At 49.1% G+C, this 24,578-nt stretch overlaps 1 protein-coding gene and 1 non-coding gene across 3 annotated transcripts; one reads left to right on the forward strand and one right to left on the reverse strand.

Annotated features, from left to right (window-relative positions):
* Positions 1–2,760: 2,760 nt before the first annotated feature.
* CHRNA5 (cholinergic receptor nicotinic alpha 5 subunit) lies at positions 2,761–16,381 on the reverse strand. Of its 2 annotated transcripts, none has more exons than XM_036277922.1 (6): positions 16,276–16,381; positions 7,897–8,048; positions 6,963–7,007; positions 5,624–5,733; positions 3,540–4,368; positions 2,761–2,922 (listed from the first exon to the last, which is right to left on the reverse strand). In XM_036277922.1, exons 1-6 carry the CDS (start codon positions 16,379–16,381, stop codon positions 2,761–2,763), a joined length of 1,404 nt encoding a protein of 467 aa, XP_036133815.1. The 2 variants fall into 2 exon arrangements, with proteins under 2 accessions (XP_036133815.1, XP_036133816.1); XM_036277923.1 differs by having other exon boundaries at positions 2,898–2,922; positions 4,324–4,368.
* A 1,418-nt stretch (positions 16,382–17,799) lies between these two features.
* On the forward strand, positions 17,800–17,904 carry LOC118641044. The gene has a single exon (XR_004961512.1). It is a non-coding gene; the product is annotated as a U6 spliceosomal RNA (small nuclear RNA).
* The last annotated feature ends 6,674 nt before the right edge of the window (positions 17,905–24,578 follow it).

The following is a 24,578-nucleotide window of genomic DNA, read 5'->3' on the forward strand; positions in this document are numbered from 1 at the left end:
TAGAATATATAATTTGCAAAGATTTCCTTCCATTCTGTGTGTTGCCTTTTTACTCTGTTGACAGTGTCTTTCGAGGCACAGAATTTTAACATTTTCGTGCAGTCCAACGTGCCTATTTTTCTCTTCACCTGTGCTTTGTGTGCTGTCCAGGGCTTCACTGCCAAGCCCAAGGGCACACAGCTTTCGTCCTGTTTTCTTCTGTTTCATCGTTTTAATGCTTTCTTAATAGCAACACACTGTATTATGAAGCTACTGCCTTTGTTTTTGGCATTTCAAGGTTTACTGACTATCCAGTTGTCTTGATTTTTGTCAAAAAAGATTCACGTAAGAAAAATGTCGAGTACGTGTCATGGATACATGAGTATTTAGCCAGCCTTTCTGGAAAGGTAAAGAAACGGCAGAGCATAGTTCTTCCACCATGACAGATTATGGAAAGTGGACGGAATGTGAAAACTGTCTCCTTTTTCTTTTTTTCTTTTATCCTCACCCGAGGACACTTTTCGATATTTTGTTCAGATAGAGCGGGAGGGAGAGAGGGAGAGAGAGAGAGAGAAACATCGACGTGAAAGCGACACATCGAGTGGCTGCCACCCACACGACCCAACCAGGGCCGGGGACAAACTGCAACCAAGGTCCGTGCCCTTAGCGGGAACCGAACCCGGGTCTCTCCGGACCGCAGGCCGACGCTCTAACCGCTGAGCCAAACCGGCCAGGGCTGTCTCCCTTTTCTTAGTGGTTGAAACAACTGGACAGAAAAACTCTCTGTTCAGAAATGTGAAAATTACTTGGTTCAGCCTCACAGCAGACTTCTCAGTGGCTCTCCTGATTTACCGTAATCTCCCTAAGTTTCACGCCATTTCAGCACTGCTGGGTCTCGCCACGGCTCCCTGTTCTGTTCTTCACCGTTTTCCGGAGTCGGAAGGCGTGTCTCCGTGGCAAAGGGCCTCAGCCATTTACTCTGCACAGTTCAGAACGGCACTGTGAGAAACTCGGCCTCGGCACGCCCCCTGCTGGCGTGCGTCTACAAGGGGACCGTTAGGCAGAACAGTGCCGTGGGGGGTGCTGTCCTGGGCACGGCAGGACCTTGTGTGCACACTGCCCTCTGACCACTAGATGCCAATGACATGCCATCTTTGCCGTTGTGACGACCGAAAACATATCCACACATTGTTGCAGGGCCCCCGAGGGCAAACTCGCCCCTAGTTGAAAATACTGCTGTAGGCAAATCACTAAGAAGAGAGCCCACAGGCCAGTGCTGAACCAGAACCCGCTGCCCCAGGCGAGGTTCACAGGGGCGTTCCCACCTGCTCACTAGTCATCACAACGGTGTTTCCTCCGCAAAAATCAATTAGACCATACTGTAGCCCGCAGAGAGCCATGTTTCAAAGGGAAGAGCTCTCTAAGATTTATTTATATATGAAAATGGTACGTAATGGAGACAGAGGGTCAGGGAAGTACGCATGGGAAGATAGCTAACAGGTGATTTAAGTGAACCAAACCTGACTTGCACTCATTAACGGCATCAAACACCTGCCTGCAATGAAACGCAGGTTAGACAGGGCCCTCCTACCCCCCAGAGAGCCCGGCCTTGAGCGCCGATGGCTACACACTGAAACCCGATCAGGCGTTGGTTCTCTCAAGAGCTAAGAGTTCTGGATCGAGGGCAAGGGTTCTACCAGGGCTTCCTTCCCGGTCACAGCCAGACCAGGCATGTTTGGGAGGAACTGTGACTCGCTTACCTGTGGCAGGACACTACAGGCGTGAGGAGCAATGGCTAGGACGGGGTTACGTCTAAGGGCCCTGGAACTCTGAGATTCGAGTACTGGGCATGCTGGAACGGAAGAGAGAAAACTGACACATTGCAGGTACACTAAGGGTAGTATGTGCTCATACCAAACAGTCTGACGCCTTTACCTTTGGAAGGTGGTTTTCTCACAGAACAATTCAGTGCTACCCATCGGCATGTTTTTGAAATGGGATTCACTGAATTGTCACGGACTCTGAGATCGAGGAGGAAGAGATGCTGCCACAACGCACACAGAAGATGGTTCTATTACCTGTAGAAAATGTGGACGAGGGGTGGAGACTGATGCTACTCCTTGTCCACAGGAGTTGTTTGCTGTGATTTCACAGTGGAAGGTAAGTGATAAAAATAACATCATAATTGTTCAGTTTAAGCATCGAAAGAATGAAGTAAGCCTTAACAAGTTCCCAACACCCATTTTTCATATTCTTTAAGTGTTGGTTATAGAAAATCGCCACCGAATTCAGTCCTCATCACACGAAGTGGTCAGCTTATCGAGGACGGCAGTTTGCTGTTGTACCAGGCTCGCTGTTGCCCAGTGAACACGGGACAGAATGACCGAGGTGTGTCCTTCACCACATGCAGGAGAGTATGAAGCATCTTCACACACAGGGATTTTCCAGAGCACCAACACATGAGCTTCACTGTGGATTATAAACTATTACAAATTACAGGGTATTAGCCAGGATACAAACGTTAGATTTTTACTAGCACAGGTCAGAGAATATTTTGCTGCTATTTTTTAGAAGATCAAACGTTATTTAGTCAGTTATTATTTTAGTCATGCAGAAAGTTTTCTAACAGGCAAATCTATTAAGATAAACTGATATTAGTAACTGCTGATCGGTTAAAGCTTACATGAAATCTCAAACACAGTTGGCGTTTTCATAATTCTATAGGTGCCATAAGGTATATGTGCCTTGTAACTAAGTTCCTACTACAGCCTCAGGGAAGCATCACTTATCTGTGTTTCCGATTTGAACAGGAACTATGATATCTGCCCATTTATAAATAACAGGAACAAACAGCCCCAGAGAACCAACAACAGAAACCAGAAGGAAAGTCCAAAGAAACAGCCGGTCAAGAACCTGGGCTATGAACTTCCAGTCTTCAACAACCTGTTGCAAAACAAAAGGGAAGGCGCACATTAAATACACAACCTAACACTGAGTAATTATTCTAAGAGGTAACACACTGAATTCAGGCCAAACTAGCTTTGCCTGCTTTTGCACCTAGAGCCACGTTGACCTGGGCTCGGGAGGATGGCCCCAGCGGGGGGCTCACCTCCTCCCTGGTTTTGTGCCTAAGCAGGGAGCCGGCTGGCAGGGGACCTGAAGGGAGGGCAGGCTGGGACCAGCCTGAGCACCAGAGGCTCACACACAGGGCAGGACTGTCATCCCCTAGAAACCAGAACAGTGCGCACGACACTAAGTTTTCTCCAAAGTCCCCCGAGATGCCGAGGGGACACGGGGAGGTGGGATGGGTGCAGGCGCCCCACGCTGTGGATGCTTTGACTGGAGCAGAGCTTAGTAAGGAGCTGGTGCGGGACGTATGTCGACATGTCTGCCCTCAATCTACGCCTGGTTTAGAAGGTCGTGACCCCATGCTGTGGATGCTTTGACTGGAGCAGAGCTTAGTAAGAGCTGGTATGGGACCTATGTCGACATGTCTGCCCTCAATCTACGCCTGGTCTAGAAGGTCGTGACCCGCACTTGTCACACGACAGCCCACAGACCTCACGGACGTCGTTCTCCTTCGCGACGTGCCTCGTGATGTACCGGATAGAGTCGAGCGCAGCCTCCAGGGTGTTCCTGGACTCGGGCCCCGCGCTGCCCTGGGCGGCCCCCTTTGGGGGCAGGGCTCCATCCGCGTGGTCGCGCAGGCACAGCAGCCTGGGGAGCTTGTGCAGGAACAGCGTGCGGACCCACGGAGCCATGGCGTCGTGTGTCGAGGGAGAACGGTGATGGACGTTGATGGCGAAGACGGTCACCATGATGGACAGTGTCACGAAGATCATGGTGAACACCAGGTACTCCCCAATCAGAGGAATCACCTTGGAGGACGAGGGTATGATCTCCTCGATGACCAGCAGGAACACCGTCAAGGACACGAGCACGGAGGTGCAGAGAGAAATCTTCTCTCCTTCGTGTGACGGCAGGTAGAAGACGAGAACGGTCAGAAACGAGAGCCCGATACAGGGGACGATGAGGAACAGGGTGTAGAAGAGAGGCAGACGCTTAATCACGAAGGAGTAGGTGACGCAAGGGTACCAGCAGCAGCTGTCAGTCCTGTTTCCTCTGCGTCCAGCCGCACTCACAATTTCCCACTCCCCGTTATCGAAGAAATCTCTCTTGTCCACATCTTGGTCCTCGAGGGTTATGTCGACCTGTGATCCGTCGTAGGTCCAGGAACCAAATTTCATGGAACAGTTCTGAAGGTCAAAGGGGAAAAACGTGACATCGATGGTGCAGGAACTTTTGTAGTTCGCGGGTGGCGTCCACGTGACGGTGCCGTCGTACCGGACCACGGTCTTCGTGCTGGCCCCTTCGAAACGCCCGTCTGCGCTGAAACACACGCACAACCTCAGGTGGGAAGCAGGCAGCCCACGCGGGTGCTCGCTAAGCCTGACATTTGAGAGCCCAGGCCATGGCGTGACATGCCGTTCAAATGATTACACGTGAGATGGGGCTGCTCCAAGGGCATCTTCATACCTGACCGCTCGATTGGACACCTTTCGTCTCGAGTTGGGACCCACACACCTATGTTTGACAGAATCCTGCCATTTTCGTGGCTGAAAAGATTTCACTTTACACACACAGGTCATGAAGCTGATTTGTACGACGACGTGTAGAGCCAGAACCTCCCTCCATCACCAACACCCACGCTCGTGTGTGCACAGGGAAACAGGATGAGCCAGGCGGGCACAGCGCCCACAGACGGTGGTGCCTCCAGGCTCTCCCTCCCGGTGAGCTCGTATTCCCGAGAAATGAGTAGGAACTGCCCACCGACATAGGCTTTCTTTGAAATATTATTCTGTGTCTTAAAATTCATGTGACTTGCCCTGGCCTGTTTGCTCACTGGTTAGAGTGTCAGCCCACAGACCAAAGAGTCACAGGTTCAATTTCTGGTCAAGGGCACGTACCTGGGTTGCAGGTTTCATCCCTGGCCCTAGTCAGGGTCGTGCGGAGGCAACCAATCAATCTCTCTCTACCTCTCTCCCTCCCATTCTACCTAAAAAAAGAAAAATCAGTAGAAAAGTATTCCTGAGTGAGGATTAAAATAATCTGGAAGGCAGTCTGCCAAATACGTAGACTTGCAAATAAGAGGGTAACGGGGCTGTCAGACCTCCTCAGGAGACCCGCACCCTGCCACACTCAGGCCGTGTGATCTCAGACAAGGTCTACAATGGCCTGGGCCTCTGTCTTCCTCTGTCCGAGACGTGACTGTGCCCAGCTCGGGAGGTCACTGAGAGATGAACAGACCCAGCACATGGCCTGAGTGCCCAGCCAGGTGGAGTGAGCTCACGTGGGGCTCCTCCAAGTGCCGGATTAAGGGCTAAGCGCCGGTGATCCCCCTACTTCCTCACACCTTTCTGGACTTCCCAAATGTTTTACAGATTTTAGAAATCAGGGAACATTTTCACAATCAGAAAACAATTCACACACACACACACACGAGAGTATCACAGAACCTATTTGAAACCAAAGAAGGTGAGATCAAGTTGCTTGACTTTATAACTACACAATTTTCAAAAGGAAGAAAACATGACCCGTTCCTAATAGAAATACAAGTGTAAATGGCATTTGGAATATAACTTACTTATCAAACAAAACGATGTCTGGGGTCCAGAGAGAGTCCGAAGGGACACGTATGACCCTTATCCCGCCGTAGTCCTCGGGGCTCCATCTGAGTTTCACGTCTCTCCATTCCTTTAAAACGAAGACGACCACCTCGATTCCATGAAGTCAGTCATCGGCAGTACTGAAAACTGCACTCATTCTGCCACTCGGAAATGCCAGCCAAACAGAGCGCCACCTGCGCGTCCTCCCTGCGGGCCCCGGGCAGCCATGTCCCCTGGCCGCTACTCTGTGCGTGGTCCTCATGGCACACAGAGGACCAGGCTGTGTGCTCATGGCTCTGCTCAGCACCCCTTCCCAACCACTAACTGTGCCCAGGAGTTGCAGCCACGGGATCTAGGGTCCAGGCTTGAGGGAAACACCTTTTCTTCAGCTGTATGACAATGATCGGCGGGGCTGGCCCAGGCAGAGAGCTGGGTCATTCCACATCCCACACATGCAAACACCTCGTCCAGCTTCCACACAGGAGCAGCTCTGTGATCAAGTCGACTTAAGACTTGCACCCCAACAGAAGCACCAGTGCCTGCTGGGAGTTGGGTTAGGGAGCGGCGGTCGGTATTGAACAGGGGGGATAATGAGGAACGAACACAGGGAAGACACCGCAGCAGTTGAGGACATATGCACGATGGCCCAGAGATAACAAGTCCTTTTTACAAAGGGACTATGTACACAAAAGTAGTCCATCACCGCCTGTTCCCACCTCACTCAGAGAGAAGCCCAAACCTCTGCATGATCAGCGAGCTGCCGCACCAGCAGCCTCCCGTCCTCTGCCCTCCTCTGCTCCAGTCCTTCCTGGCTCACTCACCTCTCAGCCTCCTTGCTGCTCCTTAGACACCAGGCAAACTGCAGCCCCAGGGCCTTTGCACTCGTGCCCCTCCCCCCCAGCCTGACACACCCCTCCCCCAGATGTTCACATGGCTTCTTCTCCTCCCTCAAGACTTTGTCCAAGCATCACCTTCTCAGTGACACTTTCCCAGACCACCCTATTTAAAAATACCGACCACACGCACCCCACCCTCTTTCCCAGTGTATTTCCCCCCAAAGCTTATCAGCTTCGTTTCTGTTTATTTCCCCACTGGAGTTAGGTTCTCTGAGGACAGGACTTGTGTCAGTGTAGGTCACTGCAGTTTCCCCTCTGCCTGACACTCAGTATCAACTGAGTCGATAGGAGAACTCCCCGCACACCATCTGCCTGCATCCCCAGTCCCCCAGGACCCAGGCCTCGCTCACGCCTGTGGCCGCAGACCCTGGAACATAGTCCTGCCAGTCACATCAGCTGGCCTGTCGAATTGTATACATACCTGTTTCAACCAGACGTTCGTTGTCATTAACTGATTTTTCTCATCCTATAAAACAAACATTTTAATAACGCTGATTGTTTCAATGACAGAAGCAATAGCTCTTTAAACACAAATTTCCTCGTCTTACACAGACGCTCCTCCCCACGGGGAACCTGCATTCCGTTCGCCATCCAGGGCTCCGGAAGAGCAGGACCATGGTTCCAGCCTAACTCCCACTGTTCCCTTCAACCTCTGTCTTGCAGACAAGCTGCCCTGATGCACACGGTTGGCACCTTCAGACGTGACGTGCATCGTCTGAGCCCCTTTGCTCCCTCACATCTGAGATGTGAGCCGAGACAGACGCCTGCTGCTCCGGGCACTGTCGAGGGGCACATGCTCCCTCTGCCTCTGCCGGGCACAGATCTGATCTCTGGGAAAGATACAGAGGCCACAGCCGTGGATGGCGGCTTCCTGAAGCCTCCACGCTCCGCTTCCAGAGTACCGGGGTCCTGGGACGGGCCACGTGTGCCTCCGTGCTGACATGTCTTGCTTATGCCCGTCCTTCACTGGACTTTCAAGGCCTAATAAAAGTGACGTCTCTTCCATTAAATTTTACTGAAATATCACAGAGCCTGTCACAAATCCTAATCGCCAACCACAGTGCCCGGGGAGGACACAACACTGAGCACAGAGACCCACAGAAGTCCGAGCGCCCCCAGGAGGGCAGGGGCAGAAGCACAAATAGCTTCGTGGACCGGAGAGCACCATCCCCTGTCCCACCGCAGTAACAGCAAATGACCCAGAGGGAAGGAGGAGGCTGAAGGAAGCCCGTCCCAGAGACAGGGCGGCGGTGGGGAAGGAGTCCCGGGGACACCGTGCGCCTCATGCCGAGGTCCCCAGGCACTTAGAAGCCACAGGGCGGTGGAGCTGGACACATGGTGACATGCACACCTACCACGTCCACCAGCTGAGATATCGCAAGGCCAAACTTGATGTTTACTTTGTCATTCAGGTGCTCCACAGGACGAACCCACCTCTCATAGTCTCGAAATAAATCCTTAAACAACCTATCTTCATGCTTGGCAACAAAGAATGGTTCTGCTAGCCCTACGGAACAAATATCTAAAAGTTAGTGTGTTCGTTTCTCTCCTACCAAATACCTCTACTAAAAAAAAAAAAAGTTCCTCATCATTAATAAACCATTTAGGCTATTATTATCATCATCATCATTTTTTATCATCATTTTTTGTACATGCCCCTAGCGGGACTGAACCCAGGACTCTCTGGTCCGCAGGCAACGTTCCAACCGCTGAGCCAAACCGGCCAGGGCTAGGCTATTATTAATAGTCCTTTTTTTTTTTTTTAATCCTCACCTGAGGACATTTTTCCATTTTTTGTTCAGATAGAGTGGGAGGGAGGGAGAGAGAGAGAGAGAGAAACATCCACGTGAAAGGGACACATCAAGTGGCTGCCACCCACACGACCCAACCAGGGGCGGGGACAAACCGTAACAAGGTACGTGCCCCTAGCAGGAACCGAATCCAGGTCTCTAGGGACCACAAGCTGACGACGCTCTAACCGCTGAGCCAAATCAGCAAGGGCATTAATAGCACTTTTAGAATGCAGTATTAATGCAAACGTCTGTGATCAATGAGGACCGCTCTGGTTCCAATCCATTTTTTAGCTAAACCAGGTCACTCATGGGAGACACGCCGAGTTCCTTGAGAGTCACTCAGTACTTAATACAGAGTCATTTAAAATCTAAAGGACAAAAGCCTTTAAATGACCAGGGTTAGGGGGTTAACTGTCATAAAATTTCACCCCTAGAAAAGAGATATATTGAAGTAAAAGTTCACTTATCAACTGTAAATATAAAACAAACATGCTTTTTAATTCACACGACTTTAATATACAAACACACTGACAACACTAGAGACCTTGCCTAACTCGGACGTGACTGTAAAGAGAGGCCGTGAGCACAGGGCTGAGGGTCTCGGGTCTCAGCGGGACTCGGGACCATCCAGCCTCCAACACTTCCTGTCTGGCCTGAAGGTGGCCTACTTTCCTTGCACATGGCTCTTTCTTCCTGGAGCTGGTGTGAAACAGTGCCTACCCAGCAAGGCTACGGCGCAGGTCCTTCCACAAATGACGGCTGGAGTAATGGTAACCGATGGACCTCAAAAGACAACAACACACAAACACATCGCAACAAAGGTAGCCACTGCCTGCAGAGGGAGGGACTCTGCCTACACTCCCTCCAGCCAGCGAAGGGCCTCTCCTGACGTTACCTGAGGCAACGGCACCTGCAAAGGAAGAGCTGGCCTGTGGAACGGGGCCTCTCGACAGTACAAGGCCAGTCCAGTGAAACGCTTCCCGCAAGTCTCTATCCTGTAGAGCTAACGATAATAATCAGAATGTCAACCTGACAGCACACAAATCACACAGTTCAAACAAATAAAGGGATTCGAGCAGTGACGTGCACTAAAAACACGGTAAGAACAAAAATGATAGACAAATGGGCAATTCTTCCAAAGCAGTTAAAAATACAGATACAACTACGGAAACAAACTAAATTGAATGCATAAAAGGTATAAATATGTACAATGTCATTCACACTCTGAAGGATTTATTTATTTATTTATTTATTTATTTATTTATTTATTTATTATTATTATTTTTTAATCCTCATCCGAGGACATTTTTCCATTTTTTGTACAGACAGAGTGGGAGGGAGAGAGAGGAAGAGAGAGAGAGGGAAACATCGATGTGAAAGGGACACATCGAGTGGCTGCCACCCGCACGACCAACCAGGGCCGGGGACAAACTGCAACCGAGGTACATGCCCTTAGCGGGAACCGAACCCAGGTCTCTCCGGACCGCAGGCGGATGCTCTAACCGCTGAGCCAAACTGGCCAGGGCTACACTCTGAAGGATTTAAATTTGGGTTTTACAAATTCGGTTTTAACTTTGAAGATCATCACTGTAGTACTGTCTCAAGGTTGGGGAATTAGGAGAATGACAGAATCCAAACATTTCACTTTCCAGTCATTTGGTGATACTGGAATCGAACCTGAGACCCTTTGGTCCACAGACCGCTGAGCCAAACTGGCCAGGGTTGACAGCTAAGGGTTTTTAAAATCAATCCTAGGGCTCTGGCCGGTTTAGCTCAGCGATTAGAGCTTGCAGGATTTCTCGACCCGGCACGACCGACACTGAGGCCTGGGTGTTCGTTGCTGAGGACGGGCTGTCCTGGTTGCCGGACACTGGGAAGCACCCCTGGCTTCTGGCCACAACATACAGCACCCCCACCCTCCACTGTCCAAACCAAAAAACGTCTCCAGACATGGCCAAATGTCACGGAAGCAGGGGTGGGCACACCCCTGCCCCTGGTTGAGAACAATGGGCCTAACATCAGTAGTAGCATGGAACTAGGACCCAAACTATTTCTCAAAATCATACTTTAACGATAAAAGTAATGTCTGATCATCATTAAGATTCGAACCAGAAGCACACGAAGAGGAATTCTGCCTCTAGTCCTCTACCTACCTTCCTCCAAGGACAACCACTGTAAAGTTTGACGGGTAGACGTTTTTAAATACACACAGAGGAAGAAGAGGTTTTATTTGTAAGTCTCTGACTTGCTTTTTCTTATATCCAATACTCTATGTGGGTACATGTCCATCCGTCTCCAGCCTCTCTGGACGTTGCCAAGGGGTCTAGGTTACGGATATATCGTAGCCTATGTGAGCTGCCCCACTGACGGGCATTTCTGTAGCCCTCAGTTTGGGGTTATTTCTCACAATGTTACAAGGGGAAAATGCTGCAGTGAACACCCTTGGACATCTATTTTCCCACATATACAAGAATTATGGCACAGACTCAGAACTGCTGAGTCAAGGGTACACACTTTAAATCTCGCTAGTCACTGCCGACAGGTTCCCTTCCCTCTCACCAGCTGTCATAGAGTAAAATGAGAGAACACATCTAAAATCGCGTGTGTAAGAGGGGTGCGTGTTCCAGCTCCCCAACTCATAAGTAAGGCATTCCCGGAGTTAACCCTCCCCCTAAGTCTCCTTGTACCTTTGTATTTTTTTTTTTTTTATCCTCACCCGAGGACATTTTTCCATTTTTTTGTTCAGATACAGTGGGAGGGAGAAGAAGAGAGAGAGAAACATCGACGTGAAAGGGACACATCGAGTGGCTGCCACCCACACAACCCAGCCAGGGCCAGGGCCAAACTGCAACCGAGGTACACGCCCTTAGTGGGAACCAAACCTGGGTCTCTCTGAACTGCAGGCCGACGCTCTAACCGCTGAGCCAAACCGGCCAGGGCTACCTTTATATTTTTAAGCTAACAAAAAAAACCTTTAAAAAAAAAAACAACCCTTCTGTAGCAGTCCTAGGAGGGCTATTCTAAGCAATAGCAAGACACAGCAATGAACATAATCAACCATTTTGTAAACGAGAAGAAATGTGTCCGGCAGCCAACATTTTCAGTGTGACAGAGAATATGCTTACCAATCACTATTTTAAGTATTGTAGGAGAAATGTAGAGGTATTTTTTCCCACTCCAGGATTTTCATTATATTCTCTATTGATTTTTGTCAGAATTATAGGATCAAGTCTCTCTGTAGTGGACATGCTTTAGCAAACCTAATTTAAACCTTCCGCAGACTCTCAGGACACCTGCAGTCAGAACAGGACCTCGGGCGGTGTTAAATTTAAGCCCAGTCAACAGTTCTCAAGGAGAGAAAACTTGCACACTTTTATTTTTACTTATTTATTTATTTATCCTCACCCGAGGACATTTTCTCATTTTTTTTGTTCAGATAGAGTGGGAGGGAGAGAGGAAGAGAAACATTGATGTGAAAGGGAAACATCGAGCGGCTGCCACCCACATGACGCAACCAGGGCCGGGGACAAACCGCAACCGAGGTACATGCCCTTAGCAGGAACCGAACCCGGGTCCCTCTGGACCTCAGGCCGAGGCTCTAACTGCTGCGCCAAACTGGCCAGGGCGAAAACTTGCACACTTTTAAAAAACGTTTGAGCACTATTGGACTAAGTAAATGCTGAGTTCTCTATCCTGATATCATAAACCTCTCCACAGGCAACAAGTGCGTATTATGAGCTTGTACAATTGCCTCGGTTCCTATAACCTATGTGACCTTGATGAGACTCTTGCAAAGCTCCACCTTGGAGCTGCCTGATGGGAGTGACTGCTGAGGACCAGGAGGCATGGGAAGGCGAGGACAGCTGCTATCCCCTAGGATGGTTACGTTTTACTGGTCTCAGGCTGCGGGAGCTGCAGTTCTGTTTCCACAAGTACTGCCATGGGATCCTCTGAGGACCCACCCCATCGAAATGAGGGAAACTCACCCAGGACTTTGCTACTCAAAGTGCGAAGCTCTGACCCGGCAACAACCACATGGTCTAGGCTCTCTGTCGGCAGAATCTCAGGCCCCACCTCTGACCAAACTACCTTCTAACCACAGCCCTAGGGGACGCCTGTGCCAGGGACAGTCTGAGAACCAACACACACACACACCCTCTACAGGGCTTGGAGAAGTGATTCTCATGGGGGGAGAGGGCGTGGCGGGATATTGGGGAATAGTTTCATTCCCTACAGCTTTTGAAATATCTGCAGACATTTTTGGTGGGTGAACAGAGGCCAGAGACGCGGCCCACAACCCACAGGCCCGGGCAGTCTCCTAGGACAAAGAGCTATCGCGTCCCAGAGACTGCAAAGCCCTGAGCTAGAGGAAACACGGGTTTTCCCAGGTCCATACATACACCGTTGATCGCAAAGTAAAAAGAAATAAAAATAATGTCAAAAGCTCATACTGTCCTTTTTGTCAGAATTCAAATATTCATATTTAAATCCTATTTTTACTGATGAAAAGTTGTTTTATAATTCTACTTTAGAAGTAAAGAGCATAAGGACACTGAATTCAACAGACACTGAATTAAACACAGGAGAAACAATATCATGCCTTCCCAAAATAGAAACAGAACATTTAAATAAAAATTGTAGTCACAGAACAGGAAGGGTCATTAAGAAGAATTGGCTGGGCAGAGGCAGGCAGCAAAGGGGGTAATGAGGACATCTGTAATCATGTCAACAATAAAAACAAAGATAAAAATCTCTTCTGTACCGTTGTCATTATAAAGCTATACCTATGCTGTTGTGCAGAGTAAATTCCTAAAAAATAAAAAGCAAATAGTAAACTTCTTTCAAAAACCATCCCAGTATGTACCAATGCTCATTGCCAAGACATGCTAATTTAATATTAAACTTAAAATTTCATCCGAAAGAATTTATTCCAATTTTTAGGGGAGAAGAATAATGCTATTAGAAGAAAAATGTTCTGTACTGAAACCACAGGACTAAAAACTCACATTCTAATTATCAGAAATGACTGGCTAAATCTCATTTGTAGGTTGAAAAAAACACTATTCTGACAAATGACTGTAAACTTCCATTGACAGGCTATATTACTAAACCCTGGTACATCTAAAATGTATCAAGAGATGAAAAGAACCCTACTTCCAGATGCTCACATTCTAGCTCATAGAGCATATTTAGTATCTGCAAGGGCACCAAAATAATTGTTCATTTCACATTAAACTGTGAAAAATTTATTTCCTTGCAGGAGGCACCTAGATACTCTTTGGATTAACTGTAACCAAAGTAGAAATGACAGCCCTGACCAAGCAGCTCTGTTGGTTAGAGCGTGACCCCAACGCGCCAAGGTTGTGGTTCGGTCTCCCATCAGGGCACACGCAAGAATCAACCAATGATGCATAAAGAAGTACAACAACAAGTCAATGTTTCTCTGTCTCTAAAACCAATCAATAATTTTTTAAAATTTAAATAAAGGTAGAGATGTCTGTTGGCTTCTGAAATGTTAATGAAAATGACTAAAGGTAAGAAAATAATCTTTCATAGTTCTCATTCTCTATTAATTATTTTATTTTCAATGAAACAAAATTCAGCCACTACAAGTACTAAAAATTAAGCTTCAACTATTTAAAATGTCACACAACTACACAGCCAAGAAATATAACTGACTAGTGACTGTATTATTTCCATAAATCACTCTCTCAATCACAGCCAGATCAGTTTATTTTTTTCCTTTATTGATTTTAGAGAGAGAGGAAATGAGAGGGAGAGAGAGAGAGAGAGAGAGAGAGAGAGAAACATCGATGAGAGAGAACATTAATTGGTCACCTCCTGCACGCGCCCCACTGAGGATTGGGCCCACAGCCTGGGCAAGTGTCCTTACCAGTAATGGAACTGGTGACCTCTTGGTGCGTGAGTTGATGCTCAACCAGAGCCACACCAGCCAGATCAGTCAGATCAGTTTAAAAGGCCTGTGTTATCTTAATATAATAGTTAATTACCTATTCTTTTAAAACAATTTTTTTCTTTATTGATTTTAAAGAGAGGAAGGGAGAGGGATAGTGAGATAGAAATATCAATGAGAGAACATCGACTGGCCTCCTCCTGCACGCCCCCCACTAGGGATTGGGCCCACAGTCTGGGCATGTGCCCTGACCTGGAATTGAACCGGGATCTCTTTGTGCATGGGTCAACATGCATGGACTGAGCCACACCAGCCAGGATCTATTCTTTGTTATAGAAAACTGCCTGCTGAGCCACCTTCCACAGCTATGTGACCTTCTACCAGACAAATAAGTATGGCTGCTGGCAGAATAGACATTTCCTAGAGGTTGGTTCACAGAAAACCATAGAAAGATATTATTAAGAGTCTAAGATGAATATGAAAAAAAAAGTCAATGTAAAAGTAATTATGTTTGAAAGGACCTAAAAACCAACTACCATTACCCTCTCATTTTAAAGAGGGAGAAATAAAGAATCAGGAAGGTCAAGCAATATGTCCAAGAAAACCTAATGACTCCAAACAGAACTTTTCAGCTACCTTACACCCAAAGAGAATTTTGCACAAAAGCATATTAACATTTTGGGAGCATGTGTGCAATTCCATCATCCATTCAATATCACCTTGTTCTTCAAATGGTCACTTCCTAAGAGCACGTCTTGTTAATCCTCACCTGAGGGTATTTTCCCATCGCCTTTCAAATGGCTGGGATCGAACCTGCAACCCAGGTGTGTGCACTTGGCCAGAAATCAAACCCGAGACCCTTCAGTCCTCAGGCAAACGCTCTAACTGCGGAGCCAAACCCAGGCAGGATCACAGTTCTTAGGAGCTCAGATGGGACAAAGGTAAACGCAAATATAACCAATAGGTGATAGTTACAAGAGGTATTCAGGAAGGAGGGCCTGGGCGGAAAGGAGGAAGTGCTCCGCTCTGATTGTTTGGATGTTACCCGGAACACACTTACGAACACATAGCTATTTACACCATTTAATGCTTAGCTATGATGTTTTATATTAAAACAGATGGAAAAAAGTTCCCCTTTCACCCAAAGGAGTAGAGAACCACACTTTGCTAGAATGTCCTGCAAAGCACCTGGAAATCCATAGATGTCACTTCATCCTGCCAACCGCTCAGAGGTAAGCAGCAGCGTCCCCTTGTTGGAGCAGCAGTGTCCCCTTTTCTAAGCACGAAGCCAGCTGAGGAAAGCTTGTCCAAGGCACTAGGAGTCCCAACTGAGCCCAGGTTTGTCTGGGGCTGGAATCCACTCCGGTCTTTCCTGGGCATCCTCCCCCTCGGGCCACCGTGAGCAATACATTCGGCTGCAGGCGATGCTGCCCCAGACGAACGCTACACCCCGGACTCAGAAACCACCGCTGACACCCGAGGGGAGACGCAAGGCAAGGTTCTTACACCCAAGGACGGCTCCCCCTTTTTAAGAGCGACGGCCCGCAAGGCCCCGGCCGGCGGCTCCTGGGTGGAGCGTCGTCCTGGGCACCCAGCGGTGGCGGGTTCGACCCCGGCTCCAGGCCCGTATGTTTCTCTCTCTCAAAACAAAGAAACAAACCCATATCCAAGAAAAACCAATAGCGTGACTTACTAAAACAGAAACTGACGCGTGAACCCCGGCTCGCGTGTCGTGCGGGTCACAGCACGGGCTCCACGCGCGGCGGCGCTTCTCCTCGGCGGGACCGCGAGGACGGACCCCCGCCCCCCCGGGGGAGCCGCGGCACCCGGCGGGGGAGGAGGCCGGCTCCCCGAAGGACGAAGGACGTGGGACGCGCGCAGGGAAGGGGCTCCCAGGGCCCCGGGCCCCGGCGTCTCGGACGGACGGCGGCCACCCGCCCCGGGAAGGGCAGAGCCGCCCTCCCGCCCGCAGCCCCACGGCCCCAGCCCCACGGCCCCAGCCCCGCCGCCCCGCCGCCCCGCCTCACCTCCGGGCGCGCCGACCCCCGCGCCGGCCGGACCCCAGCGCCCCGCGACCAGCGGGACGAGCAGCAGGAGGTGGAGGGCCGCGCGCCGGGACCCCCGCGCCGCCATGGCCCGGAGCCGCCTCACGACGGCCGCCCGCGTGGGGACGTGGACTCGGGGCCGGAGCCGCGAGGGGGTCGGGGCGAAGGAGACGGCGCTCAGCCTCGCGCGCCCGCCGACCTGCGGTGCAGGAGGAGCCGCTGCTCTGGAGGAGCCGCCGCGCCCGGTCCCGCCCCCTCTGCCTTGGCCCCGCCCCCGGCCCGCCCCGTCCACGTCTAGATGCCCTTTCTGCCCCGCCCCGTTTGACCAGAGCCCCGCCCCTCTGCCTTGGCCCCGCCCCTGACCCGCCCCGTCCACGTCTAGATGCCATTTCTGCCCCGCCCCGTTTGCGCCCGGCTCCGCCCCACCTGCTCTGGCCCCGCCCCGTTTACTCAGAGCCCCGCGCAGTTGTAACCCTGGGCCCGCCCCTGCGTGCCTCGGGGTAGCTGCCCTGCAGCCAGAGGGACACGGACAGATGAAAACCGCGACGTCTGCAGAAGTCCCGACACACAGTCACTGTCCCGAGTGGGTAGGAGCAGCGGAGGAATCCGCACACACGGAGGGGAGGTGCCCCCGGTCAGCCCCCGCCAACGAGGGCCGAGCGCCCCCACAGGAGGCCTGGCCCCAGGTCAGCCAGGCCGCGGGGCAGGTACCGTCCCTCTGAGCCAGGGTCGTCCGGAAACCGAGCTGGTAACCCGGAGGGCTGCCCCTCATCCGGGCCGTCGGCAGAGATGACACGCAAAGGCTCCACCAGTTAACACCCGCAAATACAGCGGCTCCCTCTGCTCCCGCCCTTGCGACTCCCACGCTGCCGGCTGCCCCTGCTTCATCCCTTCTGTCCTCAGCTGATTAGGAAGAGATCCAGGTGAACTACCTTTAAGCCTCAGCGGCAGAACGTGTCGCTGATTCTTCCGTTTTAGGGAGGTGACCTCCTAAGTCTCCTTGTGAGCAGAAAGTTCACTCCAAGCTCCACTCTGTCAAGCTGTTTAAAACCTCAACCTGGTTGCAAAGAATCTAAACAGCAAATTTTGGTTGACTTTTTCCCTAGGTCTAAGTACCACCAAATGGAAACAAAGTCCATTGAAGTTAGTCTGCTTCACCGGAGTTAAAGGGGCCACTGTAAAGGGACCAAGAGGAAGGCTGGACTTCATGACACTTCTGCCCAGGACGGAAAGAGCACTCACTGTCCCTTCACTGCAAATGTATATTTTGCTGTAAAGAATTTATGGGGCATACAGACACTTACGCAATTCTCCCTCACGGTGTTTGCAGGAAGGAGTGTTACTGTGCTTCTACTGCTAAGGGACTTGTAACCCAGTGGCTGAATAACTGCTGAAGGTCACAGCACCTCTGGTGAGAAAACTGGAATTAAATGCTTGTCAGCTCAGCCACAGCAAAGCATAACTGGATTCTGAGATCTCCCTAGAGTGTTACATCAATAAGCACGAGTGCTTGGTTCTGCAGCACATGGACTAAAATTGGAACGAAACAGCGATTAGCATGGCCCCTGGTGCAAGGATGGCACTCAAATTCACGAAGCGTTAAAAAGTAATAGTAATAATCACGAGAACCACGATTATTTACGTAACCTGTGAGAAACACTAGTTGTTACTCTTTGTAAGTGAAAGGCAAAGGGAGGAACTTATGGAACACAATGGATGCATCTTGAACGGCCTTTTCTGGGACACACCAATTACTCCCAGAAGCTGGCTGCGGTGGTTGCACCTGCCTGGGACACAGGCATGTTCACACTGCCAGGAAATGCTGGCTGGAGAAATGACGTGAACTGCTGCCGTTGCTGGGCCCCACCTGCAGAAGTCCCAACACAGCGTCTGTCCACCGACCTTGAGGTTCAGCCAAAGGCCTGTCCTACAGCATTCCTGTCTTCGCACATCCGGCTCCTTCTCTCCTCCCCTGAATATCCAAGCCCACCCTTTCTTCAGTCCCATTTCAGATGTCACTTGCCCATCAGCCAGCCTTCTCTGAACTCCCAGAACACTGATTTTGTTCCTATCACAGCACTAAATTGGGTCTAAGTTGGATCCCCCACTTCCTCTGCCAGTTACTCTGTCACTGCTCCGGCCCTGCCTCACCACACTTGTCACACTTTGTAATTGCCTACCCTTCAGTGTGTCTAATTCCCGCTATAAAAATTAGCGGCAGCAGCTGTGTCTGTTATTCCTGGGTGTGTGTCCAGTACACTGAGCAGTAGAAGCTCAGATTGGTGGGTGAATAAGTGCATGTTAAATAGCGTGCCCCACTCCTCCAAACTAGTGAGCTAAGAAATGATGAGCAGGGATGCAAACCCGGGTGTTCTGCCTTCAAAAACCAAATCTCTGTGCAGGTCCCATCGCTCGTCTGTACAATGGTGCCTACAACCAGCTGGCAGGGACGAGGCTTGGGAAGTGGACCCAGTGAGCAGTAGGTGGTGGTTTGTGTGGCAGTGGTTCTCTGGTGCACTCTTGCCGTTACAAAGCCCTTAACTAAGGGGCAGCTGGTGCCTTTGGGTGGAAAGAGAGTGGGGCCCCAGCCGAGCGGCTCAGTTGATTGTCCCGTACACCAGAAAGGTTGTCAATCCCTGTCATGGCATGTACAGGAGGCAACCAACTGATCTCTCACATAGATGTTCCCCTCTCTCTCCCTTCCTCTCTCTAAAATCAATAAAAACATATCCTCAGGTAAAAATTGAAAAAATAAAGAGAGAAAGCGTGGAAAGGGAATTAGGAGGCCAAATAAACGGCAGAAATCAGGAATAAACACTGTCATCTGCAAGTGGTGTTGTCTCATGAGCTGTCCTCTGTATCAATGTAGTTGATGACTCCTGTTTTTCAGCGGGGTGAACTGAGCTGAATCCGGAGTTGGGCAGTCTCCCAAGCTTCCACCCGCACTCCCATTACAGCTTGGTGATAAATTCAGAATGAAACCGAACTGAAAAGTTAATTAAAGATAAAAATGGATGTTGTCAACTTTACTGCTGAAATTAAATGCGTTCTCAGAGATTAAAGGCAAAAAGCAAGAATTGATAGGATATTAAAATTCGATCCTTCAAAAGAATGATATGAAAGCAAAGGGTTTCTTTCAGGGGCTATTTCTATGGCTGCCATCAAATGTGAAAGTGAAACATTTTAACGCAGAGCTTTGAGAAAGAAAATTAATTGGGCATATTTTATTAGATTGCAGTAACTAAATAGTAGTGCATGAAATCAATCATATCACAAAAGTACAAACCATTTGTCAAACTGGGCTGTCTCAACAGAATTTAATTACAGCGTATGTAGCACAATGTCAGAGACCCAGTACCAACAGGGAGTGACTGACAAGTCACCACAGAACAGCGCAAACATTGTAATGTCCTGGGCCAACCCCGGCTCTGGTAACCAACGGAGATTTTGTTTTCCACCTTGGGAAAGTACAGTACAATGACCTACGCTCCCTAAATGTCGAAAGCTTTTACATCTGAGAGTGATGAATCATGGAAGAACTTTTTCTTTTAAGACAAATATAAACAATACTACACTGTATACTTCTGATTTGCAAAAGGATAGATCTTAAATCTCAACACACACACACACACACACCGCACAAAACAGTACCTATGTACAGGTAATGGATAGTCTGACTGTCGTGATCATTTCAACCTTTACATAGATCAAATATCAAGCTATACACCTTAACTATATACTTTTTATGGCAATGATATCTCAAAGCTACTAAAAACAACCTCTGGAGTAAAACAAAGACAAATAGGAATTTCTGTAGATAAATTCCTTCAGCTAACCTGCAATTACTTAGTATGTAAAGCTCAACATTTGTATACTAAACACAACTTATTAGAAATATATAGCTATTCATTGCATTAAGTGATCTGTTCTTCATAGATGACATACTATTATGAATTTTGAAAAAAACGTATGCCCTTAACGTCTGCAAGACCCATGGCAAATGCTTGATTCTGTGGAAAAAGTAGAATTTTTATCAAATATACAGCCTGTATCTCACTTTCTAGTCCAGAATGAGAGATATTTATAGACAGTGCCACACAGACCAAAAATAAGTCCAAAACACAAATTACAGACCAAAATGCTCCAGAAATGTGTGGCTATGCACCAAGAGAACTGCGGTCTGAATTTAATTAGTTGATCATCAATTCAATTGCTCCCAGATCATTCCCACTTCAATCAAAGGATATTATGGAATTCTGATCCTCAAAAACACATAAGAAAATTCAAAATGAAACACATTTCCCTTCTACTTGTACTTGGTAAATTGTCGTAAGACACTTTCAGGGACGAAAGGGTCAAATAAAACCAGCACAGGGCTGCTTCCCGAGTATGTTTGGGAAGCTGCCTTCATTATCCACTGCGTTTATTTATTTAGCCTGGGCTCACTTCCCCATCCTGTCCTGGGGAACACTCATTCACGTCAAGTTTTTTATATGGATGAGAAGACCAGCGAGCAGCCTTTCTCAGCGATACCAGAGCCCCCTCGGAAGGCCAGAGTAATGATGGCATTGATTGTTCCAGAGAATCGATTCTCTCTAACCCAATTCTAAGCATGATCCTAGTCTCTCGAAACTGAAATTATTGGGTGATCTTGTTCCACAGCTGTCTCACCGGAGACGCAATCTCTCCTTGCTCTTCTGTAACACGCCCGATTCGTTTATTATTTTTTTTGAAAAGTGAAAGACTATGCGAGGTCGTCTGTACAGAAAGGGTGTTTGGATTCTTGATGACCTTCGATCTGCTCAGTCACTGGTAAACCAGAGTAGAAATGCTCTCCAAGGTTCTGTGGGAAACAAAGTTCTAGAATAGTGGGACATGCTCAGCCTGTGGTCTCTGAAGTCAGAGAAACAGAGAACTAAGAACTGTCCTCTGTCACTTCCTGGCTATTTACTCAGTATTTCAGAACCAAGTGTACAAGTTCCCCGGACAATGCAGTGAACAGAACAGACAACGTCCCGACACATGGAACCCACTGTCTAGCGGGGTAGGCAGAAAATAAACAAGGTAATGTCAGAATTTGATCAAAATGCTTGAGGAAATACATAGAAAATGATGAGGCAAGGGATTCTACTTTTGATTTGGTGGCCAAAACATGCCTTTTCTGGGGCTGTGACCTGAGCCAGGACCAGGAGACAGAGCACCAGCCACATGGGGGGCAGGAAGGAGAGCATTCCAGAGGGGCTGGCAGTGAGGGACGCTGGGGGGGGGGGTGAGCAGTGCAGAGCGTCACCAATACAATGGCAGGGAGCTGCGGGTCCGAGTGGAGACAATGGACTTCATTCTCAGGACAATGGGAAGCAGGGGCTGATTCGGGTTTATATTGAAGATGGTGTTTATCATTTGGGTGTGTGTGTGTGGGGGCGGGGTTCTTTTAAAGCCAAACAATACAGAAGTAGGTATGAAAATCAGGTATTTGAATGAAAAAACTCATCAAATGACAAAGTTTTTTAAATGGATGAATGTCGCAGTATCTAGAAAACGTCTGATGGCCTGACATGCCTGACCAGTCTTTCCCCGGCTTTTTTGTCCAGGACAGACAAGTCTGTACGGCAGAAGGTAGGTCAGCGGTTTCCCAGGGCTGGGGGAGACTTGGGTGACGGCTGGTGCTGCAGGGCTCGGTCAGGGTGATGACAATATTCTAAGACAGTGGTAATGGGTGCAGATTTTAAATGGGTGAATTGTATGGCATGTGAATCACATCTCAATAAAGCTGTTACCAAAAACATCTAAGTGAATGAATACCTAAGGAAGGTAAATAACTCTTATTTCATGTAATTCTGAATTCACTCAAGAATGGACAATTCTTAGTCTGAACAATGAGATTCAATTTGCATGATTAATTTAAATACTGCCTTTTAAAAACAGATACCAATTATATGTATTTTACCTGAGGACATTTTCCCATTGATTTCTAGATAGAGTGGGAGGGAGGGAGATAGCGAGAGAGAGAGATAGCGAGGGATAGGAGAGAGATAGCGAGAGAGATAGCGAGAGAGAGACAGAGAGAGAGAGAGAGAGAGAGAGAGAGACAGAGAGAGACATCTGTACCGCAGGCCGACGCTCCAACCGCTGAACCAAACCGGCCAGGGCGAGAGAGAGAGAGAGAGAGAGAGAGAGAGAGAGAGAGAGAGAGACACATCAACTGGCTGCTCCTGCCAGAACCAGCTGAGGCCAAGGATTGAACCAGCAACGCAGGTATGTGCCCTTGGGAATCAAATCCAAAATGCTTGTCTTCAGGCCGACACTCTAACCACCGAGCCAAACAAGCCGGGGTCCAATTATATTTTTTTAAATTGTGTGATAAAACCACAAATTTAATAGAATTTTTACATATTTTGACATGGGAAACACCTTACACTAACCAGAACTGTCAATGATTGCTAGCTTTGCCAGCACACACACACACAAAACCTTCGATGTGTCAGCATCAGAGACAAAAATGCAAATGCTAAAATGGGAAAACATGTGCAACAGAGGGGTCAGAGCTCATCCAGGAGCTTTTTAAAAAGCTCTTTGGGCAAAGGACAGACAGTGTACAAGAGAACACCGCTCAACAGTATCTGGGAATTTTAAGAAAGCGTCTGACATGGTCTCCCTCACTGCAATGTGCGTGCTGTTTGCAGAATTCTTCCCCACCAGCAAAACTAGTGTCTGCCTGGCCTCAGGCCAGAGCCACAGAGACACGGAGGCCGTTATAAAAGTGCTCCATCAGTGCTCTATCGCGTTCACTCACTGCCTTTTTCGAATTTTTGTGGTTTTGGTTGGTGATCTCACATTTTAAAATGCCCCGAGCACGGGGCAGGGAGGCTGTGATGTGCCCTGTGAATAAACCACGTTGGGTAAGGTTCATTTAGGCAGAGGGTGCTCTGGCCAGTTCAATCAGTGACCTACCAGTGCATTTACATCCGATGTCGCTAAACAGAAACACGTTATATGTTTTTGTTTTTTTATCCTCACCCGAGGACATTTTTCCACTTTTTTGTTCAGATAGAATAGGAAGGAGAGAAACATCCATGTGAAAGGGACACATCGAGTGGTTGCCACCCACACGACCCAACCAGGGCTGGGGACAAACTGCAACCAAGGTATGTGCCCTTAGCAGGAACCGAACCCGGGTCTCTCTGGACCGCAGGCTGACGCTCCAACCACTGAGCCAAACCGGCCAGGGCAAAACACATTATATGTTGATCGGTTGACCAGAGGATCAAAGGAAGTTAGCCCTGTATTTCCCCCGGGAGCAATGGCCAGCTTTTGCTAATTGTGTTCATGGTGACTTCACCGAACAGTTACTGTGAATAACAAAAATCTACTATACAAAAAAATTCAGCAGATTCAAAAAGCACTACTGCAAAGGGCTTGGGAACACCTGGGCCTGCACACCAGAGAACGCAAGGAACCGCGCTCCTCTCCTGAGCACTGGGGAGGGTCAGCCCCGCTGGGGCACTGGCTCCTCGCTGCCTGTCCCTTAGTCGCCTGGGGAGACTTGAAGAAGTGCTAATGCCAAGGTCCTACCCCAGAGGTTGAATTAATTGTTGGGGAGCACAGCCTGCATAGATTTAAAGGTCTTGAGGTGCTTCTAATATGCAGCAACCTCGTCTCCAACATTAGTTAGCACAGGACTTGACAAAACGAATGGCTGGGCTCTACTCCAAGTTATTCTTAGTCAGTGGGTCTGGGACAGGACGCCAGAACTCACAGGACTAGCGAATTCCCAGGTGAAGCTGGGGCTGGGCAGAGCTCAGCAGTGCAGCTCCCGGCAGCCTCTCCTCTCCGGTCCCACTTTCCTCTGTGGCCTTTGTCTCCTACCCCCTTCCATGCACCTGCTGTGGGCCTGTTCTAGCAGCAAAACCCTCAGCACCCTCTCCTCACACCCACACAGTTCTGCCTTGGCTCGGCCCACAGGTTCGCTCTCAAACCAACCCCTGGGGAAAGACAGGTCACTCACTGGGCAGCTGAGGGATGTGCCCCCCGACAGGAGGACAGAAGAGCAAACTGTAAACACCACGGCTAACAGGAAAGATAAACTCGAGACTGTCCTCTCTCGGGGGCAGAAGGGAAGAGAGGAGTGAGGTCTGAGAGGGACACAGGCTTCCGGAGTCCCGAGCACGCTGTTCCTGAGGACGGCAGTGGGCACTGGGCTCTCACTGGGACCGGGCATTCCTCCTTCCATTGTGGGACGAGTTTGTACACGTGCGTATACACATGTGCACACGGCTAGTCCAGTA

The sequence above is a fragment of the Molossus molossus genome, unplaced genomic scaffold (assembly GCF_014108415.1).
Source record: "Molossus molossus isolate mMolMol1 unplaced genomic scaffold, mMolMol1.p scaffold_m16_p_24, whole genome shotgun sequence".
Lineage (NCBI taxonomy): Eukaryota > Metazoa > Chordata > Mammalia > Chiroptera > Molossidae > Molossus > Molossus molossus.

What these genes read in the sequence shown, in the direction of transcription:
- CHRNA5 (XM_036277922.1), bottom strand. Translation starts at nt 16,381, where the DNA reads ATGGCGGCGCGGGGGTCCCGGCGCGCGGCCCTCCACCTCCTGCTGCTC. An exon ending in GGGGGTCGGCGCGCCCGGAG is followed by an intron (nt 8,049 to 16,275) that starts GTGAGGCGGGGC and finishes TTTGTTCCGTAG; the next exon opens with GGCTAGCAGAACCATTCTTT. An exon ending in AGGAGAACGACGTCCGTGAG is followed by an intron (nt 2,923 to 3,539) that starts GTCTGTGGGCTG and finishes GTTTTGCAACAG; the next exon opens with GTTGTTGAAGACTGGAAGTT.